We start from the raw sequence: 22,238 nt of genomic DNA on the forward strand, positions 1-22,238 counted from the left end.
TTCAGTTCATCAAATAATTATGTTTTGAGTTTTCAACTCATAACCTTATTTCAATAAAAGTAGTGTTTATTGAATTGTGAAGTTACTGGTAAAAGAAAAGGAGGTGTCTTCATTCACAAATGAAAATAAAAAATAAGAAAAGGAAAAGAATCTGAGTTTAGAGAGCAAATAAAAAACAAAAGGACAAAAGACAAAGTGTACTCTCTTCCCAACTAAACCCTGCTCTGCTTCACAATTACATTACTCTCTTTCTCTTTCCTCACATTGGATGAATCAGTACTATCTTCAATCCCAAAGGACTCAGATCTTCTCACAATCAAAACAATTAATTAAATTAAACTAATAATCAATTCATTTCATTTCATTTAATGGTTTAACATGGCTCACAATTAAAAATAAAGAATCAACAACACTCAACGGGAGTCAAGTTACTACATCAAACACACCTCACTATACATCATAATCCAAATCAAGTTCTGTTTTTTTTAAGTAATGTTGTTTTTTTTTTTATCAATTATTTTTTTTTTCTTTTGGTATTGAGTAATGACAAAACACGTACTAAAATACTATAATATGGTTAATTAGAATTCCCACCTTTAAATTTTAGTATATACTAAATTATATTTTTTAAAAATTTTTAGACTATTGAAAATTTTCATTAAACTATTAAAATTATTTAATTCATTGATACGTATATAAAAAATTATAAAAAAATAATAATTTAATACATATTAAAATTTAAATAATATAATTTAAAATAATAAAATTTCAGAGTACAATTTAATACATAAACAAAGGCTGAGATATTTCAAAAATTAGTTACAAAAATCCTATTTATAATTTTTTTTTAATCAGATTTGTTAACAAAAACACTAGTAGACTACTTAATCTAGTATTTAGGTAAAATATTTGTAAGTATAAACTTTAGGACAAGCAAATAGTCCATAAAATAGCAACCTTCACATCTTTTATAGCTCCAAATTCCCGAGTTTCATTAGAATACAACCAAATATGGATCATGGATTTGTAAACCTTTACTTAAAAAAAGCTACTTCTTCTGACACCTTCCCGTGAAGCCACTCATAAAATATAAACAAATAAATAAATAAATAAAAATATCTGACATTAAAAGCATCATAATAAAGATTAAAGACACAGCTACTACTACTCAATCTGAATATATATCTTCTTCTCCTACCAATGTCATCATCTTTTTCCTTCTCTTTCTCATTTTTAACCAAATCCAACGGCTCTGATCAACTGGGTTTCCTTTAAAGTCATCAAAATCCAAAAACAATAGTGGAAATAATAACAAAACACAAATGGGTTCATGCATTTTCTTTGTTGTTTGTAATCTGATTCTTGTGATTACAGTCACAAGACTGTCACTTAGAGGAGAATCAAAGACAGATTGGGGAGACATAACAGTACTGAAAGAGCTAAAGAACGAGTTAGATCCTAACTCAGTGAGTCCAGGCTCATGTGTTAACTCGTGGGATTTCACCTTCGACCCATGTGACAACCTTTTCAGCGAACGATTCACTTGTGGTTTCAGGTGCGATTTCACTGACGAGTCAGGAACGAGTCGACTCACCGAACTCAGTCTCGACCAAGCTGGTTACTCCGGTTCACTCACTTCAATCTCATTCAACCTCCCTTACCTACAAATCCTCGACCTTTCAAACAACTTCTTTTCCGGCTCAATACCCAACTCGCTCTCTAACTTGACTCGTCTCCAACGACTCGGTCTCTCCACCAACTCGTTCTCCGGCGAAATCCCATCCTCCATCGGCGAATCACTCTCTAATCTCGAGGAACTCTCACTCGACAACAACCAACTTCAGGGAAAAATCCCAGCTAGTATAAACAATCTCGTGAGCTTAAAAAGACTCGAAATTCAGTCAAACAAAATCTCCGGCGAGTTTCCCGATATGGGTTCACTTAAAAATCTAATCTTTTTAGACGCAAGCAACAATAACATTTCCGGTAAAGTTCCGGCCAATCTACCACCGTCTCTGGTGGAAATCTCATTAAGGAACAACAGCTTAGAAGGTTCGATTCCTGGAGAGATTAAAAAGTTAAGATTTTTACAGGTAATGGATTTGAGTCACAACCGATTGAGTGGGTCAGTACCTTCCATTCTCTTCAACCACCCATCGCTTCAACAGTTAACTCTTTCGTTCAACCAATTCTCGTCCGTACAGTCCCCTGAATCTTACGGCGATCTCATAGCTCTGGACTTAAACGACAATCAAATTCAGGGCTTTTTACCGTCGTTTTTTGCAATAATGCCGAAACTGTCAGCTCTGTCGTTGGAGAATAACAAGTTCAGCGGAATGATTCCGACTCAGTACGCCATTAAAACGGTTTTACCAGAAACAGGGGTTTCCCCATTTGAGAGACTCTTATTGGGCCGGAATTACTTGTTTGGGCCCATACCCGGCCCATTAATGGGACTGAAACCCGGTTCAGCTAATGTGGAGCTCACCGGGAACTGCTTGTTCCGGTGTCCTGACTTGTTCTTCTTTTGCCAAGGTGATGATCAAAAATCGTTGATGGAATGTAAAGCTTTTAGTCCTACAATTCCATGAAAGCTTTAATAAAAAAATAAATAATTATTAGTAGTATAATATTTTTGATGTCATTAATCAGAAAAAGGGGAAATCTGATTGTTTGTTATTAGTATTAAAAATTATTGTTCTTTGTATAAAAAAAAATGTTTGTTGTTAATTGTTATTAAGTTTTGTTTTTTTATTAGATGAAATATCTATTTGTTAAATACGAAGAAGACTGATGATTCGAACTTACTTTGGCAGTTTGGCTTAGATTTGTTTAATGTTTTTTATCTGACTGACACGCGAACGTTACTTCCCACGTGATGTTTCTTATCCGTGGTGCAGACGCGCCTCCATAAATTATGTCTAGTTGACTCTCTTCTTCACGTGCCACTATTGTAGGAAACCTTATTTTGGGCTTCTTAACATTATGGGTTTCTCTTGGACCTAATTTATGGATCTTATATGGCCCAACTCTTGTAAGGACAACTTGTTTTCTACGATTTTTATAGGGAAACTTACAAAAATATTAGAATTTGAGTCAACTTTTACAAAAATACTGTTACACAGAAATTTTTTCAAAAATACTATATTTTTATAAAACACCAGTAAAACACAAAACAAAACAGCTCAAAACAACAGTAGAACAACTAAAAAATACCAGTAGAACACCAGTGAAACTTAACACAGTATACTGCAATATGGAAGTTATAAAAAAATACAGTAAAAAAGTAAAAAAGTAAAAAATTTCGTCTGACAGTATTTTTGTAAAAAATGGCAAAAGTTAGTATACCGTGTAAATTTCCTTTTTTATACCATATACTTAAATTTTTAATTTTTAATTTTTATTTTAGTGGAATTTTTTTTCAAAAATACTGTATTATTTTTTTTTCAAATAAATTGTGTGAGTTTTATATTATATACTGTGTTAAGTTTTCTTATTTATTCTACGATTATTTTTTAGTTGTTCTACTATTAATTATAATTGTTCTGTTTGGTTGTTTACAGTTATTTTAGATTATTTTATAAAAAGATGTTATTTTTGTAAAAAAAATTGTATAACAGTAAAATGTAAATTTTTACTCAAAATTTAGTATTTTTGTAAAACTCTCTTTTTTGGGGGTGTAATAGATGGAATCAAATGAAGAAGGTTCAAATCTTTGGAATTCTCTTAATACCCTTTTGGACAATACTTTTAGCTGTTATTCGTAATTTTGAATGGGTGACACGTAAAATTCTAACGGACACCTACCATAGGTATCGGTCAACTAATCGGCCCATCTACCGAGAACAGTTAAAACTGGATGGTTGGTCCAGTTCTCATCTCACTCTTCAGCAGTAAATTCGGACAACAAATCCCAAATAAAAAGAGACAAGAAGCATGTAAAGTTAAGGAGGATGCCCTCAATGTCAGGGGTCATCCGGGTACAGAATTCGAAAGGATGTTTCGGATAGTTTACTATTCTAAAGGTCACCTACGTGGCACACCTCTAACACGATCCTTAAAAATCTAGCGACCTTTCCCCTTTGTTAGAACTTGGAAAAGCACACGGCAAAAAGGAAATTACCTTTTTGGGTGAAAACCACTACTCCAACAACAGCTTGCGTTTCAACTGTCATTATCAATAGTACTATTGTGTGTAACAGACAACGTATTAGAATTATGTCTCCCCTACTCGGCCGAATAGCTCAAACTATAATATAAAATAAGTGTATTTTACTCCATCAATTGACTTTATTGTACAAATCCTAATGGGACCTAAATCCATTAAACATATGTGCCTATAAATATGGCTCTATTTTTCATAGTAAGGGTTTGAATTCTTTTGGTTCACAACCAGAAAGCACAGTAAAAAATTATAAAAATTGTTGTGTGCCGAAGCAATAAATAACAATATATTACAGTAGTAAAAAATAAAAGACACAAAATTACGTAGTTCAATAATTCTCCTACTCTACAAGAGAGCTGATATTATTGAATTCAGTAGAAAATATACAAAGTACAAATACAAATTTCCACACCAATAATATATTTTAAGTGTTTTTCCAAGCTCACTAAAAATACACTCACAAAGTATTTTTCTCTCCCATGAGTTTGGCTATACAAATGTTCTCTCTCATATTTCCTTCAACCTTGAACTAATTTAAAATACTCTTCAAAGAGCTTTATATTTATAAATATTGTGATAAATTCAACACATAAATATACGTATCGTTTTGACAAGTAATACTCATGTAAGTGAAACTGCTCCCATGAGGATTGTAGCTAAGTATCAATCAATTACATTCTTGTTTCCATTTGGCAATTGAATTAATAAATTTTGAAACTAAATAATCTAAGTAAAAAAAAAAATAACAAAACAACAAGCAATTTTTAATCAATAATGAAATATAGGAAAATTAACTTTAATTGCATCCAATTCCTATTTCAATAATGCAAATCAATTTTCTTCTTCTATCTAGTATGGTAGCAGATTATATTTTCACCAAAATTCTTTTTAGACATTAAGGTACTAAATTTCAAGGATAATTATTGCATCTCTGATACAATTATATTAGTAATATGCATTAAGCAATAACCCAAAAACTACACAAGCCACACAAATATTTTTGTTTATCGAAACCTATGTTTATTTTAGATTTTGTATTGAGATCATAAATCATGCATAAGATGGTTAGTCAAACACATATAATAAGTACAAATATGAATAAATCATACATTTATAAAAAAAAAAATCAAAATTCTTAAATTAGAATTTAGCTAACAATCTCCATAAATACATTCATAATCAAATTCGTAGAAAACATAATAAAACCCAAAAATAAAATGAGAAAAAAAGTTTTAAGAAGTCTCCCCCCTCAAGTTTGCAATTTTCTTCTTTAAAAAGAAGCACTCAGACTATTTTTTGCAAAAATTCCCAAAATGCCCTTAAAAAGCTAAAATGTTTGCAATTCACTGTGCATCGCTGCGGCGCTGGGAACTAATGAAAAATATCAATCTCCTCTATAGTGGGGTGCTGAGACGCAATATTTGGGCGATGTGGCACTAATTCCAACAACGTGCACAATTTTTTATCTTGAAATCCTCCTACAATGATTGATGGTATTTTGACTATAATTTTATCAACATTCCTCAGAATTAGATTATTCAAGATGTTTTGAAAAGTTTAAGAAAATATCTAGAACTTTCATTCATAACATTTTCACTAAAAGTGAACACATCATAATCAAAAAAATTAGCCTGAAGCTTTAGAGTTAATTTTTAATCACAAGTGGAATATGTTGAGCATTCAAAACTTATAAATTTTCATCCATTATATCCTAGAACACAAAATTCCATGATAAGTTTATCATATTCATCTAATTTAACATGTTTCTTCTTATTTTCAATTCATAATATGGATTTTACCATTTAAACCTGAAACAAGAAAAATAAGTATAATTTTGTTCTAAAAATATGTATTCTCATAAAGAAAAGAGAGATTAAAACACTTAAAAAGTAGGCTAAAAACTAGCCTAACAATAGAAAAAAATAATCATCTCCCAATTATATGTAATTAATGAGAAGTAGTTTATTTTTTAATCATATATAATTAATGAGAATTAGCTCAGCTCTTAACCATATGTAATTAATGAAAGGAGCATAAATCAACAGTTATTACATAACTTCATTAACTAACATGATAAATAATAAGTTCAAAATATCTTAATTATTGAATTATATATTTGGAGCTTCAAACTAATTTGACTTTTGAGCCAAATTCAACAAAAACTCCATTGCCAAGAGCTTATAAAACTATCTCGTAAACTAAAATTCATTATAGCCCCAATCAAATAAAAATCATGTATTGTCTTTTTCATCTTAGTTTTGGTAGCATATATTTTTTTAATATAATCGATTTCCAAAAGACTCTCTAAACATTAACTATGAAACTTTTAAATTGAACATGAATTTTTTTTATACAATGTTTGGATTTTCTTATTTTTGTCTCCCATGCCCTTTTAATCAAAATTATTGAGGTCTTGTTAAAATAGGAACTAGATTGATTGTCCCCCATTGGAAATTATGCTTTGATTAAATATAAGTTCATTTGTGTTAGTCTATCTTAAGGTTTACTTATGTAAACTGATTATTTATCATTGGATAATAAAGTGTGGACTGTGGTTTTTGAATTTATTGAGGAGGTAAATTAGAAATAGTAAGGGCTAATAACCTAGTCTTAGTTATATTAAATATGTATATCATCAATCGCTTCTTTTCATATATTTGTCTCTCTTCAATATGCATAAATGTTCACTATGCAACTTCATTACAAAAATACAACACGCAATAAAAAAATGAAATCAATGTGCACTTAAATAGAGGCCATTAAATTATATCTTTTAACAACAAAAACAAAGTAATAATACTATTATACATTATACCATATGGGTCCTAGTTAACATCATCCACACTACTCACTCATATCTCCAACTCACCAAACTTTCCTAGGGCCCATAAGCCCAAGAACTTCTTCCCAAAGCCCAACACTTCCAACACTCGCAAGCCCAACAACATTTGGGCTACAAGCAGCCACAGTCCAATAACCAGCTTTAATTTCATCTCTCAATTGCTCTTTCTCCCAACCACAGTACCCATCAAAAAATCTAAATTCCTCAAGCCCAACCATATCCCTCTTGACCATTTCAGAGGCACAACCCACAGTCTCTTTCGTCCCATAATACAACCCTTTCATAACTTCATCAAACACACCACTCTTCCCCACCACGTCATCACCCTTTCCTTGTGGGCTTACCAAAAACAGGCCTTCCTCTAAAGGCCCACCAAAGAACAAAGGCCTATCAGAGAACGTGCCAGCAATATCCAAGGCCGTGGACCTTGTCTCCTTAATGGACATAAGAGAAGGCCTGTTTAGAATAATCCCTGATGGGCCTAAAGGCCCAGTAGCCAAGAGCAAAATGACCGTACGCTCAAAGATGTGGACCCCATCGAGCTTTTCCGTTGCTATGAGTAGGCAACCCTTTTCGGGCTCATGAATAGTGTGGGCCCATTTATCACCGATGTTGATCGACGGTGGAGGATCCACCACCGCGTCGAGATCGACGGACGAGGAAGCTTCCTCTGCTTGTTGAGGCCTAACAACTTGTTCTCCGGCGACCAGTTTCGCTCTAAATGATCTCCAATCGGGATCGATCATCGGCTTCTTATCATCATCGGACGGTGGATACGATCCCGATAAGCAACCTAAAGTTCAAATTTTTAGAATCAATCAATCAAATCAAAGAAAAATACAGTTTTTTTTATATACTAAATTATGAAAGTAAATAGAAATTACATGATATGGAATTGGAATTCTGATTTCCAAGTTTCCTGTAATGAATTGGAGTAGAAATTTTCTTGGAGAAATTGAGAATTTTGGGCCTGATTGAAGGGGGTAATTCTAGGGTTTTGGTGAAGGAATTGGTTGTGAATAAACAAGCTTCCATTTTTTTTTCCTCTCTCTGAATTGAATTTCAGATAAAGAATGATCTTTTTTTTTTGGGCAATGGATAAAGTAGTAGTTGGGGGTAGATATTTATAGTAAGTAAAGGGACTCAATATACACCACATGGTGTGTTGTTGAAGAAGCCCATCCATGGTCCTTGGTATTGATATTGAAACTTTACTTTTTAAGCCCTAAATGACAAAGTATGGGCCAGTGGATATGACTGTTGACGTGGCAGTGCCAAGAGGTACCACGTCAGCTAGAGAATTTTCTTCTCTTTCTTTTGGATATTGGATCAATCAGACCCTTTTAGATAAAAAAATTCCTAAATGCACCAATAATACCATTAGAGGTATCACATTGTTATTTGTTATTAGTGTTATATAATTATTATAAAAAAAAATTGCTAATTATAAGTGTTGTCTTTAGCAAGCATTTTAGATCTGGGCAAAACAAAATTGATTAACAAAGGAATAATGAGCTTTTAAAGTATCATTTCCCATAAATGAGCTTAAAAATTTCAGCTACAACTATGGAATACTTATATTCTCCATTGGGTGCCAAATAGACCTAATCCTTAGAGCAAACAAGATTGCCCTAATACTACACAACATTCTTATTTTCTCTTTCAAAAAATTTAATCAACTATGCTGTATTTTTGCTAATGGTAATAAAAGACAAACAAGCTTGATATGGAGAATGAAAGACCTCACATACATATATATGGATGTCATTACGGCAATTATTCCTCTATATATCAAAAAATAAGTAGTTAAAAAGAGTTCCATTATCTTTTTTTTGGACAATTTGAGAATACCATTTTCTTCAAGTGCTTTTAATTTAAATCATGAGTGGTGTACTGTAAACTAGATCTTTGCAAGCAATTTAGTCTTTTTTTTTTTTGAAATGCAAGCAATTTAGTTTTTAAACATTGATAAGATATGCAAATTGTCATGATTCAAAACAGGGAACAAAAACTAACCAGAGATTGTAGTAGTAGATACTAATAACCTGAGTTAAGTAGAATTTTTTGCAGAGCTTTAATATCTGGAAGAACAAAAAAATAGTTGAATCTTGAGTCATAAGCTATACTTTTAAGTATACAAAAAGAATTACTACAGAATCAGTTGCCTTTTTCTTCTTGCCTTAATAATAAAGAATAATACCATTCTTTTGCCTATTGGTACAAACTACAGGAAGAGAATTTGTTTTGGAAATTTGCAATGGAACATTCTTTAATGCAAAGCTATCTTGTATGTTGCCACTAGATGCATTCTAAAGCACCTTCTATTGCCTATGTTATTTTTGGAAATATCCGATTCGCTTAAGATCTTGACTCAACCTGCCAATCATCTGATAAATCTTATCAGATTGAGGATGTGATTCATCAAATACAGTGAATTCATGGACCTCATCATCCACCTCTATGGAACTTGCCCCTGAACGTTTTTGGATACCTGTACTCCGCATTAGCAGCCTCATATTGGCAACACTGTCCCAATCACCAGCTGCAGCATAAATATTTGACAACATGGAGAAGTTTCCAGGATCTGATGGCTCTAATTTAACCAGGCGATCGAGAACCTCTCTAGCAAGATCCACATCATTATGTACTCGGCAAGCTCCCAAAAGGGTACCCCAGATGACCGCATTTGGCTCTAACGACATGCTATTCACGAGATCAAAGGCTTCATTGAGACGTCCCCCACGTCCCAGAAGGTCAATTACACAACCATAGTGCTCAACCTGGGGAACTATTCCGTACTCACTTTCCATTGAGTGAAAGAATCGAAGGCCTTCCTCAACAAGTCCTGCATGAGTGCAGGCACAGAGGACAGCAATGAATGTAACCGGATCTGGCTTAAGTCTTTCTTCCTTTTTCAATTCAGAAAAAAGATGAAGCGCTTTCTCACCGTGACCATGGATAGCCAAACCATGAAGCATGGCATTCCATGATACCAAATCTTTATTCGTTATCCTACTAAAGACTTCATATGCTTTGTTCAAACTACCACACTTTGCATACATATCAACCAGAGAATTAGATACTTGAACACTACACTTGTATCTATTTCTCTTAATTGAAGCATGAACTTTCTCACCCAAACCAAGTAAACCAGACTCAGCACAAGCAGCCATAATACTAATTATTGTCCCCTCATCAGGCTTCAACCCAACTTTCTCCATTTCATCATACAAACTAGTGGCCTCCTTTGCGAATCCCTTTTCAGCATAGCCAGCTATTATAATAGTCCAAGTAACCAAGTTCTTAACAGGCATCTTATCAAACAACATCCTCGCCATTTCCATATCCCCAGCTTTACTATATCCAGCAACAATTATCGACCACGAAACCACATTCCTCTCCGGCATCTTCTGAAAAAACTCAAACGCCTCATTCATCAGCCTAGCCTTACTGTAACCATCCAACATAGTATTCCAAGTAACTAAATCTCTCTCAGGCATTTCATCAAACAACTGGCGCGCCTCACCCAACTCGCCCACTTTCACCAACCCACCAATGATGGAATTCCAAGAAACAACATCCCTAACTCCCATGGCATTGAAAACCTTCTTAGCTTCACTAACACCAAGAGGACCACACTTACAGTAGCAATCAATAAGCGAGTTGGGCACAAATATATCTGAACTAAAACCAAATTTCTCAATGTGGTTATGTATCATTTGAACCACAGGCAACCAATTCCTCCCATAACAAGCTTTCAAAAGAAAGGAATAAGTAAAATTATCAGGACAAACACCATTACTCTGCATATTAAAGAAAGTAGCAAAAGCTTGAGAGGTCTGAGAATTCTGAATGTGAGCTCTAATCATGGTATTATACAAATGCACATTGGGTTCTTGAATTTGATCAAAAACGTTCACTGCCAACGCCAACTGACGACACAAAGATAAAGCAGCCACTAATTTTGGGACAATATAAAGGTCATGGTGAAGATTAGCTCTGATAATCTGAGCGTGAATTTGCTTTACTTGGCTTAAATTTGAGCATTTGTGGAGCTGAGATAGCTTCTGTTCTAAGACCCTTCTTGATGAAACCCATTTTGGAGTTCGAACCGAAACACACATTTGCATAATGGAAAACCGAAGAATTTAACTGTGTAAAATATTATGATAATGGAAAAAGATTTCAAATTTCGAATTTGTGATTGAAATGAAGGTCTGACCTTTTAGTTCTCTTCTCCCATGGTTGCTTCATAGTCCAAATTACAGAACACTTATCTTTCTGAAGCTGAAGAAGAAGCTTATCTCTGATTTTTAATGGTGTTTTTCTTCTCCTTCGGTTGGGGTTAGGAGTGGTAGTCGTGGATGATAGAGAAATGGGCTTTTGGGCTTCAATTATATATATTAACAAACAAGGCCCATAGGCATGTTTAATTGGTAGGCCCACTATATATGGAGTCAAAGAGTATCTAATAAATTTCAGAAATCAAATTTGCTAGTAAGTAGTACTAGTAGTATTCTTTCAAAAAAAAAAGTAGTCCTAGTAGTAGTAACTGATTTTTTGACATGACACAAAATTAGCATGAGTTTAAGAGACACGAGCACAATCTGTCATGAAAAAATATGAGTTTAAATTAGGAAGGAAATAATAAAGGCAAAAACAGAGAGAAAACAGGGCGTAAAATCTGGTGTGTATTGTATTGATTGTATATTCCTCAATAATGTATAGTAAAGATATTAGCAGATATATAGTACAAGGAAAGGAATCTTTTCCTAACAATAAAATATTCCTTTTGCCAATGATTGGCTAAATACAAAAGGAATCCCAAGATATTAGGGGATTCTAGAATTCAATAAATTGACAGCTCATGGTACGCTCACTGCTGAGGTGTCCAAGCTGAGGTAAATATCTTAAAAGGAAATATCTGATCAATTTAACACGCTCCTTCAAGCTTAGCTTGGTTGATCAACAATGGCAAGCTTGTTTTTCAAGTATGAGAACTGACTCGTTGACAACGACTTGGTAAAGATGTCTGCGGTCTGCTCTGAGGTAGGAATATGCCTAACTTCAACAATGCCTTGTTTGATGAGTTCTCTAACATAATGCACATCCACCTCTATGTGTTTTGTGCGGCTGTGAAATATGGGATTTGAGGAGAGTTGATTAGCACCAGCATTATCACACCAAATGACAGCAGGTATCTTATGCTTAATCCCGAGTTCTGTGAAGAGTGAATGAAGCCAAGCGACTTCTGTGGCAGTTTGTGAAAGGGCCCTGTACCCTGCCTCTGTTGAGGATTTTGCCACAACTTTTTGCTTCTTCGAACACCAAGTTATTAGATTTCCTCCAATGTAAACGCAGTAACCAGTAGTCGACTTTCGATCATCAATAGACCCAGCCCAATCAGCATCACTGAAGCATTCGACATTCCACTCCTTTGATGGCTTGAAAATAATACTTTATCCGGTTGTGCCTTTTAAATATCTAAGGAGACGTTTGCAAACATTCCAATGATGTTGGGTTGGACTATGCATAAATTGACTTAACTTATTAACTGTAAAGGCAATGTCGGGACGACTTAGAGTTAAGTATTGAAGGCCTCCCATGACACTTCGAAAGAAACTTGGTTGATCGAAAGCCTTGCTGTCATTTATGCTGAGTTTGTCACTTTGAGAAATAGGAGTGGGACTTGGCTTAGAGTGCAGCTTGTGAGTTTTGTTGAGCAAATCAATCGTGTACTTGCTTTGTGAAAGATGAATACCATAGGCCCCTCGAGTGATTTCGAAACCAAGGAAGTAATTTACTGAGCCAAGTGTTTTAAGAGAGAAGAAGTGCTGAAGTTTTGCAATGATACCGCGAACAGTAAGAGTGTTGTTACCTGTGAGCAGAATATCGTCAACATAAACTAGGAGATATAATTCAGCATCGCCTTGTTTGTAAAAGAAGAGGGAAGGATCTGAAACAAAGCTGCAAAAGCCAATGGAGGAGAGAACTTGCTGCAAACGATCAAACCAGGCCCGTGGTGCTTGACGAAGGCCATACAAAGCTTTCTGCAACTTGCAGACATGATTGGGATGTGAAGTGCTAATGTAACCGGCAGGTTGCTCCATGTAGACAGTTTCGGAGAGTGTGCCATTTAGAAAGGCATTATCAATATCAACCTGCTGAATATCCCATTGATTAAAGGCAGCAAGATGAAGAATAACTCGAATGGTGGAACTCTTGACAACCGGACTAAAAGTCTCATAAAAATCAATGCCAGGTTGTTGCTGAAAGCCTTTGGCAACAAGGCGAGCTTTGAGACGTTGAACTGTCCCATCTTTGTTGAGCTTGACACGATATACCCATCTATTATCAATGACACTCATACCTGGACAGCGAGGCACAAGGATCCAAGTTTTATTTTTTAAGAGAGCATAAAATTCTGTGTCCATGGCCGACTTCCACTTCGGATTTTTTAAAGCTTGGTGCACATTTTCAGGTTCCAATTCAGCCATTAAGGCCAAAGGTGAGGAAGAAAAGGCAGTAAAAATACGAGGTTTGCGAACACCTGCCTTGGCTCTAGTGATCATGGGGTGGGAGGGCTGGATTGGACGAGGTGGAGGGCAAGTAATTGGACTGGTTTGGTGCTGAATTGGGGAATGCTGAAGTGGCTGTCTGGTGTGAGAAATAGGTGAAAGTGGCAGGTCAATATGAAGAGGAATGGTTGGATATGATTTGACAGAGAGGGGGCTGGTTTGTTGTGATGGAGTTGATGAAGAGCTAATAGAGTTGCGTGGATGAGTAACAGGTGAACCCGAGGAGTGTTCATCTTGTTGAGAAGCCTGCGAATGAGTATTATCAACAACAACTACACCAGGAGCATGTGCTGAAGTCACTGTGGACAAATATGGCAACCATTGGGGATATTGACTAGGTGAGAGAGAGGAATCGGTGTGTGCAGTGGGATATGTGAAGCCATTGGCAAACGGAAAGTCGGATTCATCAAAAGTTACACTACTAGCAATGTAGACTCGACCCGAAGTATGAAGACACATATATCCTTTGTGTCTTGGACTATAGCCAATGAAAACACATTTGGTTGACCGAAATTGCAACTTGTTTGTGTTGTAAGGCCTAAGATATGGGTAACACGCGCACCCAAAGACCTTTAGAAACTTATAATTTGGAACAAGACCAAATAATTTTTGAATTGGACATTTATAACTTAGGATTGGTGTGGCAAGGTGGTTGATGAGAAAGGTGGCTGTTTGAAAAGCCTCCCATCAAAATCTTTGAGGCATACTTGAGTGAGCAAAGAGGGTAAGACCGGTTTCAACTATATGACGGTGTTTTCGTTTAGCTTTTCCATTTTGTTGATGAGTGTGAGAGCAAGGATGCCTAAACTTTACACCTATAGATTGAAGATAAGGTTCAAATTTTCTATACTCTCCTCCCCAATCGGTTTGGACAATTTTTATGGTGGTGTTTAGTTGCTTTTCAACCTGCATTCGAAAGGCTTTAAAGGTAGATAGAGCCTCATCTTTGGTTTTAAGTGAGAAAATCCAGGTGTAGCGACTAAAGTCATCCAAAAAATGGATGTAATAACGATAGCCATGCCTAGACATAGTGGGTGCAGGACCCCATATGTCCGAATGCACCAGTTCAAGAGGTTGCTTTGATTCCTTTAGAGTCGTTGGATAAGGTTTATGATGAGATTTACCAAGTTGACAGCTAGAGCAAAATTGTAAATTAGAAGGTAAAGACTTCTTTTCATTGATTAAAACATGTTTGAGTACATTAAAGGAAGGATGGCCTAGCCTATGATGCCACAAACTTGATTCACTAGTGGAAACTTGAAAACAATACTCGATAGACTCTAAATTAGGACTAATATTAGGACTGTTGACACTAGACTTTTGAGTAGACAAGCAGATTGGTGAGTAACTAGCAGAACATGTTGCTGGTGTGGTAAGTTGATAGAGCCCATTGCTAAGCTTCCCTTGAAGAAGAACCCTCTTCGAATCCATGTCCTTCAAAACACAATCATTAGCATAAAACTTGGCATAAGCATTATTGTCTTTAGTTAGTTGAGAAACACTCAAAAGATTTTTGGAAATTTTAGGCACACATATCACTGTATTTAACTTAACAGGTTTGGAAATACCAGGAGATTTAATGACTGAACTGCCAATGTGAGAAATAGCAAGGGACTGTCCATTACCAACAATTAATCGACTCTTAACATTGTATTCGGCAGGAGTTTGGATGTTGTTGGCGTTGTCCGTGATGTGGTTAGTGGCACCACTATCCACATACCAGTTTGTGTCATCGGGACGAGGGTGATGAGATGAGTTGGCTACAAACGCCTGCTGATTAGTATTGTTGTTGTTATGCTGCTGGTTTGGACTGCTGTTTTGAGAAATATTATGGGAACTAGCAGCTGGAGTGAAGCTAACATCAAAGCGATAGTAACATTTGACAACAGAATGCCCAGGTTTGTTGCAGAGTTGACACACCACACGGTTTTGATTTCCACGACCTCGTCCGCGACCACGGCCACGAAAACTAGAGCCTCTTCCTGAGTTAGATGGGATGAAGGGCCTCTTGCCTCTAGCAGCAAAGTTAGCAGAGGGGGCGTTCAAATCTGAAGCCACGGTTGAGTTCATTTGATCAATACGCATTTCTTGGCTTTGCAAAAGAAATTGCACTTCGGAGAGAGTTAGTTGGTCTCCTCGAGATGTAAGATTTATGACCACAGAGTCATATTCTGGGCCAAGGCCTCCCAATATATAAAGTATAAGATCATCATCAGTAAAAACTTGTCCTGCAGAGTTAAGACCGTCAGCCAAGGTTTTCATTTTAAGAATATAATCATGAATGGTCAAGGACCCCTTCTTTAGAGACTGAAGTTGGAACCTCAGTTGAAGTGTACGGGCACGAGATTGAGTGGTGAAAAGAGTTTCAAGAAGGGACCATAACTCATTAGAGATGCGACAACGAAGAACATGGCCAAGCATGGCTTCTGAAATCGAGTTTAGAAGCCAGCTTAATATGGTTTGATCAGTACGAACCCAAACGGTAAAAAGAGGATTTACCTGCTGTAACATGTTGGGGTTTTGTTCATCAGGAGCATCAAGAAATTGGGGAGGACATGGCCTGGTTCCGAAGAGAAAACCATCGAGGTCATGAGTGCGCACAGCTGGGACAACTTGGGAACGCCAGTAAGGATAGTTGTCTCTGTCCAGGCGAATGGTAATGGGGGCAAGAGGTTGCAGCAGAGGTGCGAGACGAGGCTGTGGCGCCGGGAGCTGGAGGAGGAGCGTCGACAGCTTGTGATCTGGCGTTGTTGACTGAGGAATCACCAGGAGAAGCCATTGGCTCTGATACCAAGCTAAATTAGGAAGGAAATAATAAAGGCAAAAACAGAGAGAAAACAGGGCGTAAAATCTGGTGTGTATTGTATTGATTGTATATTCCTCAATAATGTACAGTAAAGATATTAGCAGATATATAGTACAAGGAAAGGAATCTTTTCCTAACAATAAAATATTCCTTTTGCCAATGATTGGCTGAATACAAAAGGAATCCCAAAGATATTAGGGGATTCTAGAATTCAATAAATTGACAGCTCATGGTACGCTCACTGCTGAGGTGTCCAAGCTGAGGTAAATATCTTAAAAGGAAATATCTGATCAATTTAACAAAGCACGACATAATATAAAACTGTAAATTAGCACGACACGACACGAAATTAGTGAAAATGTGGAACCTAAATTCTTACATGTATAAGAAATTAGGCTTATCCATTTATGAAAAATGAGTCAGCCTACAAAAAGCACGACACAAAAATATATAGATTTACGAGCCATTTCAAGCTTACTTTTTAAAATATTAGTACGATGCGACAAGATTCATATTTTTTATAGACCGACACAGTATGACACATATTATTGCAGGCTATTCAAAATATAAGTCAGACTTATCTGACACACGTATTTACAGTTATATTAGTAATTAGATAGTAGCATTTCTATATATAAAAAAAAAAACAAGATTCTAGTGTAAAGTTTGACAAAGAAGTAGAAAAGTGTATAATTCTCATTGATTAGCAAAACATTACAAACAGAGTATTTATACACTTTAAGATACAGAGGCAGAGTTAGTTAAGATTTAACTAACAGCAAAACAGAATTTAACTAATCTTGATTAACAGTATAACAACTTGACAGCTCAGCAAGATTAGTTTCACTAACATCTAGTATTTGGAAAATCACAAACAAATGTTGCAAAACTAATTCATGGTCAAAAAAAAAAAAAAACAATTATCAACTTTCGTGCGAGTTTCGACTTTCGAGGCGTGTTATGGTATCTAACTTATTTTTTTGACCTTAATTTATTTTGTGTTATTTTATAGCATTTCTTATTTTTTAAAATATTGTTATTAGGTACTAGTAGTGGCACCTTATGATTATTTAACGATATTTTTTAAAAGTTATTATATTGATTTATTTGGTTCAATTAAATATCACTAAATAATTATAAAATGTTACTACAAGTATCTAATAACAATGCATTGAAATAATAAGAAATGATAAAGAACCTAGAGTGCCACCTCTAAAAGATTTGGGCACACTTAAGTATTAAGTACAAATGCTAGCTTCCCTGTTGAGTGGCCTCCTATCTTGACATTTTGGTCCTATAGTTAAAGAGTCAAAACTCGAAAGGTGTCAATATTATAAGAATCGTTTGACACACTTGTTTCTTGAGAGAGCATCAATCAACCATATTTAATACATAAGCACATGAAAATTTAATACTCACCACCGCATTATATATCTATTCTCTTCTCTCTATATATATATAACACATCTCATATTTCTATACTCATTAATTTACTATCCTCTTCCTCTGTTATCCAAATTATGGACATTACCATTCTCAAAAAACCTCTCTATCTAACCATTCTCCTCTCTCTCTCATTTCTCTTCACCAATGCATGTCATGCAGTAGACAAAGAAGCACTCCTTCAATTCAAACAAAACATCATATCCGACCCTTCAAAGCTTCTCCAATCATGGTCTTCTTCCACAGATTGCTGTCATTCATGGCAAGGAGTGGTATGTGATACCACTTCAGGCAGAGTCACAAACCTCACTCGTCCTGGCCTTTTCATTGGCAACGACGAGTTTTTTGTTGACACTTCAATGGCTGGTACACTCTCTCCTTATCTTGGAAACTTGTCATTTCTTAAAGTCCTTGACTTGAGCAATCTCAAGTACTTGAAAGGACCAATCCCTTTAGCATTAGGTAACTTGTTTCAACTTAGTTACCTTTTTCTCGATACTAATCAGCTTAATGGAACATTACCCTTTACATTTAGAAACCTTATTAGTCTCAAAAAGCTTCATCTTAGTGATAATTCTTTGTCTGGTGTCATTTCTTCCTCTGTTTTTGAGTCCATGAGTTCACTTTTTGAATTGGGTTTGGCAGGGAATCAGTTTTCCGGGTCGATTCCAACTTCGATTCAGAACTTGAGTTCTTTGACTAAGCTTGATTTTCATGGAAACCATTTCTCTGGTTCCATTCCTTATGGTATTGGTAAGCTTAAGAGTCTTAAATATATTGATTTGTCTGAAAATAGTATAAGTGGAATGATTCCTGAATCAATAGGTGGATTATCTGAGTTAGTTCTTTTGTACCTTAATCAGAATAGGATTACTGGAATGATTCCTTATTCAATTTCAGGGCTTATTTCTCTTTACTATTGTCGTTTATCAGAGAATAAGTTAAAGGGTAATTTACCTGACTCAATAGGTAAGTTACCAAATATTCAAAGACTCATTCTTGAGAACAATAGATTGTCAGGAAAATTACCTTCAAGTATTGGAAAACTCACTACTCTTACAGATATTTTCTTCTCAAACAACCATTTTACAGGCCAAATCCCATCAAGCTTTGAAAATTTAGTTCATTTACAAACACTTGATTTATCAAGAAACAAACTTTCTGGTAAGATTCCTCCTCAGCTATCTAAACTTCAGAATCTTCAAAGTTTGGATCTTTCATTCAATCCACTTGGGTTAGTTTATATTCCTAAGTTTATATCAAAGATGAAGCTTTTTAGGTTAAAGCTTGCCAAAACAGGAATTGAAGGCCATCTTCCAAAATGGTTAGCTTCAACATCAATTTCAATTCTTGATTTTTCAAACAATGGTTTAAATGGGAAATTACCTAATTGGATTGGTAACATGACTAATCTGTCATTTCTTAACTTATCAAGTAATGGGTTTCATTCATCAATCCCTATTGAGTTCAAAAACCTTTCTCTTTTAATGGATCTTGATCTTCATTCCAACATGTTAATTGGTCACATAAATGTGATTTTCTCAAAAGAATTACAAAACCCACTTGGTCAATTCAACTCCATTGATCTTTCCAACAACATGTTCTCTGGTCCAATTGATAAGAACATTGGTGAAAGACCATCAATGGCTTCAATCAAATCACTTGTGTTATCAAACAATCCATTAAGTGGTGGCATACCCGAGTCAATAGGACAACTCAGTGAGTTGGAGATTTTAAAGCTTATGGGGAATGGGCTTTCCGGGAAAATACCAATGAAATTGGGAAATGCAGAGAAACTTTCTACTATCATTCTTTCAAGGAATAAATTAAGAGGCACAATTCCCAAACAAGTAATCAACTTGATAAATCTTAAAGAATTCAATGTCTCTGGAAACCTTCTCAGTGGAATGATTCCTTCTCACAATACTACATTCTCTGCCTCTTCATTCTTGGATAATCATGGCCTATGTGGGCCTCCACTTCCACCATGCAACCACTCTTAATTTGTATTTATTTTATTTTTTTTTTCGTATGAAATTCCATTTATTTGTTGTTGTTTTTTTTATTAATATCACAAAAGAATTATCTTTAACGGCTATTTATTTAAATATTTGTACAGTTTATTTGTTTTTCTTATCCTTGGAAGAATTCAGATATCCCATACAGCCATACTTAACATATGGTAGTTAATTTATCTTATTAAGTGAGATTCACGCTTGTATTTAGTGCTTAGTATTTTAGTGTCTTAACGTCACTCCTTAATTAAACTAATCAAATATTATAAGTACAATATATATTACCCAATATTTTCAGTAATGTTATTTAGTATTCTGCATTCTGAAATAGTACATATTTCGATCAAATTGCATTTATTTATATAAGTTCTAAATTCAGATCTAATCATTTAATTATATGAAACTGATACTGAGAACCAATTAAGTAAATTAATATATTTTATTGATCAAATTTTACTTTAATTAAAGTACTAAATATGTACACGGTGATAAATGCTAAAAGACAACGGCACCCTCTAATGTATAATATGGTTATTAGTGTAATATCGAGATTTATATATTTCAATGTAATAATTTTTAAAAGATATCATTAAATAATCTCAAGAATCTCAAGGCAACACCTCTATAAAAGGTGTTGCTAAGGATTATGATGAGCAATACTCATATACTAAATAAATATATTCCCTTCTTTTCAAAAAAAAAAATAAATGTATTCCCCATACAAAAAACTTAACATTAAGACTGTTTTGTTGTCTCTAAGCAAAAAAAGAACAAAGGAAAACAGATAAGACTGTTTTATTGTCTTGGAGCAAATTGTCGTTTTATACATATTCCATGCTATGAACTATTGTCGTTTGGATTTATTTATATGGTTTCTGTATCGAGCTCCAAAACCACTACTATAACTGTATAACGGCTACAACCATACCTATGCACTATATAATGTAATAGATCGACGAACACAGTAATAATACTTTGTCTCTGCATAAAGAATTTGGAGTGTGATCGAGTTATTGGTTTCTAATACTGTTTCTAGTACTGGCAGAATAACATGCATACATTACATAAGTAAAGATAAAATTGAAGATATATAATAATAATAATAATAATAATAATAATAATAATAATAATAATAATAATAATAATAATAATAATAATAGTGTAACACCATGTCATAGAAGAATATTATTGATGATCATAATTAAAGAATATTTCTGTTTATTTAGTCAGCTAAGATGTTTCAAGTAAAAACGTACGTAACATTTCGATTTGAATAAATAAAAATTCATTCATTCATTATCAAAGTTATTTTCAAATTTAAATTTTTTACATAATCTATTAATGTTTTATAATTTCAGATACTACAACAAAATTGCACCAGTGGTCTAGTGGTAGAATAGTACCCTGCCACGGTACAGACCCGGGTTCGATTCCCGGCTGGTGCAATTATTCTCTTTTCTTTCTTTTTTTTTAGAAAAAAAGAAATTATTTTTTGAATAATAAAAAAAAATGAAAAGAATTTTAGTCATAAGTGGGGGTGTTGCGAGAATCGAACTCACGACCTCTCGCACCCGAAGCGAGAATCATACCACTAGACCAAACACCCTTTACTTGTATATGTTCTTTTTTTAAATTATATAAAACAATACAAATGATTAACTTCTCCATGAAAATTCTAATTTTTGTTCATATTTCTTCTTATATCTTATTTTCTCCATATAACTTCTTAAATACAGAACCAAATACTTCTTAATTCTTATTCTTATTCTTATACCCATTTCATATAATTAATCAAAAGAACCCATTTCTCCATGAAAATATAATTCAAGAGAATTACCCCCCACACCCACAAAAAAAAAAAAAAACAAGAAAGAAAGAGAAAAGGATTGGGGTCCCCAATGGTGGCTGAAAATCCAAAAGCCCATAATAACAGTTTCCAAGGCATACATCACAAATTCTTGTTTGGGCCCGCTTTGTGGTCGGTGTGGTGCGCACAGCGCACCATGTGAGCGCACCGAAAAGCCTTAGCTCATCCAACAATTGTAATTGGCCAAGATTCCTTTTTTAATTTATCACTTTTTGGACCGTTTCTTATTTATATCATTATATCCATCCATAATATGTACCAATTCTTTAGCTCTTATCTCTCACGTGACGGCCTAATCCACTAACCACCCGTGCCATTACGCCACGTGTGACTTATGTCCAGTTGGGCTTTCTAATGGGCCTTGATGCTAATTCATGGCCCAAAACATTGTAAATAGAGATTTGATCACACTAATAAAAAGCTTGATTTTTTTTTATTGGAAATTACAAGTTTGATAAGTTTTTTACAGTATGAGAACAAATATGGTTTTTTCTCAAAAAATAAATTACTTAATAAATTATT

General features: G+C 34.6%; 4 protein-coding genes, 2 non-coding genes and 1 pseudogene across 7 annotated transcripts; 3 read left to right on the forward strand and 4 right to left on the reverse strand.

The window, feature by feature from the left end:
* Positions 1-883: 883 nt before the first annotated feature.
* On the forward strand, positions 884-2,803 carry LOC115715245 (receptor-like protein 53). The gene has a single exon (XM_030644085.2). The coding sequence runs from the start codon at positions 1,323-1,325 to the stop codon at positions 2,589-2,591; it is 1,269 nt and encodes a 422-aa protein (XP_030499945.2). The 5' UTR covers positions 884-1,322; the 3' UTR covers positions 2,592-2,803.
* A 4,102-nt stretch (positions 2,804-6,905) lies between these two features.
* LOC115714153 (uncharacterized) lies at positions 6,906-8,195 on the reverse strand. The gene is made up of 2 exons (XM_030642722.2): positions 7,892-8,195; positions 6,906-7,800 (listed from the first exon to the last, which is right to left on the reverse strand). Exons 1-2 carry the CDS (start codon positions 8,040-8,042, stop codon positions 7,031-7,033), a joined length of 921 nt encoding a protein of 306 aa, XP_030498582.2. The 5' UTR covers positions 8,043-8,195; the 3' UTR covers positions 6,906-7,030.
* Positions 8,196-9,057: 862 nt separating this feature from the next.
* Positions 9,058-11,364, reverse strand: LOC115715058 (pentatricopeptide repeat-containing protein At3g29230). Its single transcript, XM_030643849.2, has one exon. The coding sequence runs from the start codon at positions 11,135-11,137 to the stop codon at positions 9,341-9,343; it is 1,797 nt and encodes a 598-aa protein (XP_030499709.2). The 5' UTR covers positions 11,138-11,364; the 3' UTR covers positions 9,058-9,340.
* Positions 11,365-15,669: 4,305 nt separating this feature from the next.
* On the reverse strand, positions 15,670-15,808 carry LOC115715462 (small nucleolar RNA Z247; annotated as a pseudogene).
* A 1,537-nt stretch (positions 15,809-17,345) lies between these two features.
* On the forward strand, positions 17,346-20,037 carry LOC115714639 (LRR receptor-like serine/threonine-protein kinase GSO1). 2 transcript variants are annotated; one of them, XM_061114594.1, is made up of 2 exons: positions 17,346-18,296; positions 18,480-20,037. In XM_061114594.1, exons 1-2 carry the CDS (start codon positions 17,912-17,914, stop codon positions 19,835-19,837), a joined length of 1,743 nt encoding a protein of 580 aa, XP_060970577.1. In that variant the 5' UTR covers positions 17,346-17,911; the 3' UTR covers positions 19,838-20,037. The 2 variants fall into 2 exon arrangements, with proteins under 2 accessions (XP_060970577.1, XP_060970576.1); XM_061114593.1 differs by having other exon boundaries at positions 17,347-20,037.
* A 1,186-nt stretch (positions 20,038-21,223) lies between these two features.
* Positions 21,224-21,294, forward strand: TRNAG-GCC (transfer RNA glycine (anticodon GCC)). Its single transcript has one exon. It is a non-coding gene; the product is annotated as a tRNA-Gly (tRNA).
* An 89-nt stretch (positions 21,295-21,383) lies between these two features.
* On the reverse strand, positions 21,384-21,455 carry TRNAP-CGG (transfer RNA proline (anticodon CGG)). The gene has a single exon. It is a non-coding gene; the product is annotated as a tRNA-Pro (tRNA).
* Positions 21,456-22,238: the final 783 nt, after the last annotated feature.

This window comes from Cannabis sativa, chromosome 4, assembly GCF_029168945.1.
Source record: "Cannabis sativa cultivar Pink pepper isolate KNU-18-1 chromosome 4, ASM2916894v1, whole genome shotgun sequence".
Lineage (NCBI taxonomy): Eukaryota > Viridiplantae > Streptophyta > Magnoliopsida > Rosales > Cannabaceae > Cannabis > Cannabis sativa.